This window comes from Limulus polyphemus, unplaced genomic scaffold, assembly GCF_000517525.1.
Source record: "Limulus polyphemus unplaced genomic scaffold, Limulus_polyphemus-2.1.2 Scaffold77627, whole genome shotgun sequence".
Taxonomy (NCBI): Eukaryota; Metazoa; Arthropoda; class Merostomata; order Xiphosura; family Limulidae; genus Limulus; species Limulus polyphemus.
Window position 1 is genome coordinate 1 of NW_013743223.1, and position 1,053 is coordinate 1,053.

Sequence of the window (1,053 nt, forward strand, 5' to 3'; positions counted from 1 at the left end):
AAATCTAACCATCCTCCACTAGTTTGTCTTGGATCTAGCCATCCTCCACTAGTTTGTCTGGAAACAAACCATCCTCCACTGCTTTGTTTAAATCTAACCATCCTCCACTAGTTTGTCTTGGATCTAGCCATCCTCCATTAGTTTGTCTTGGATCTAGCCATCCTCCATTAGTTTGTCTGGAAACAAACCATCCTCCACTGCTTTGTTTAAATCTAACCATTCTCTACTAGTTAAAACTAATTATTCTCCACTGGTTTGCTTTAACTTATCCATCCTCCACTGATTTATTTAAGCCTAACCATCCTTCATTGGATGAAACTAACCATCCTACATTGGATGAAACTAACCATCCCACATTGGATGAAACTAACCATCCTACATTGGATGAAACCAACCATCCTACATTGGATGAAACTAACCATCCTACGTTGGATGAACCTAACCATCCTACATTGGATGAACCTAACCATCCTCCATTAAATGAACCTAACCATCCTACATGGGATGAACCTCACCCTCCTCCATTGGATGAACCTAACCATCCTACATTGGATGAAATTAACCATCTTTCATTGGATGAGCCTAACCATTCTACATTGGACAAAACTAGCCATCTTTCATTGGATGAAACTAACCGATCTTTCATTGGATGAAACTAACCATCTTTCATTGGATGAACCTAACCATCCTACATTGGATGAAATTAACCATCTTTCATTGGATGAGCCTAACCATTCTACATTGGACGAAACTAACCATCTTTCATTGGATGAAACTAACCGATCTTCATTGGTGTGTGGACAAAATGGCAAAGAGACAGTTGTTACGACATTCATGTGTAATCAGTCTCTACTTGACAAACTCAGCAGAACACGGTGCACACAAGTGTGATCTACTTTTTCCATCATAAAGCAATTTAAGAAATGCCCAAACGACCGTTGCTTTAGCTACTGTTCTTCACTCACATGCTGGTTTGGCTTTCTATCGTTCTCATTAAGATATTCCTCAAAATATCTTCTCCAGAGCAAAGCACAGAAACAACGAAAGTACGAC

General features: G+C 39.5%; 1 protein-coding gene across 1 annotated transcript; it reads left to right on the forward strand.

Moving 5' to 3' along the window:
* Positions 1 to 293: 293 nt before the first annotated feature.
* LOC106477738 (cornifin-B-like) lies at positions 294 to 653 on the forward strand (the record flags this gene model as incomplete). The annotated part of the gene is made up of 1 exon (XM_013938273.1): positions 294 to 653. A coding segment is annotated over one exon (360 nt), but the record flags the coding sequence as incomplete, so codon positions are not given.
* Positions 654 to 1,053: the final 400 nt, after the last annotated feature.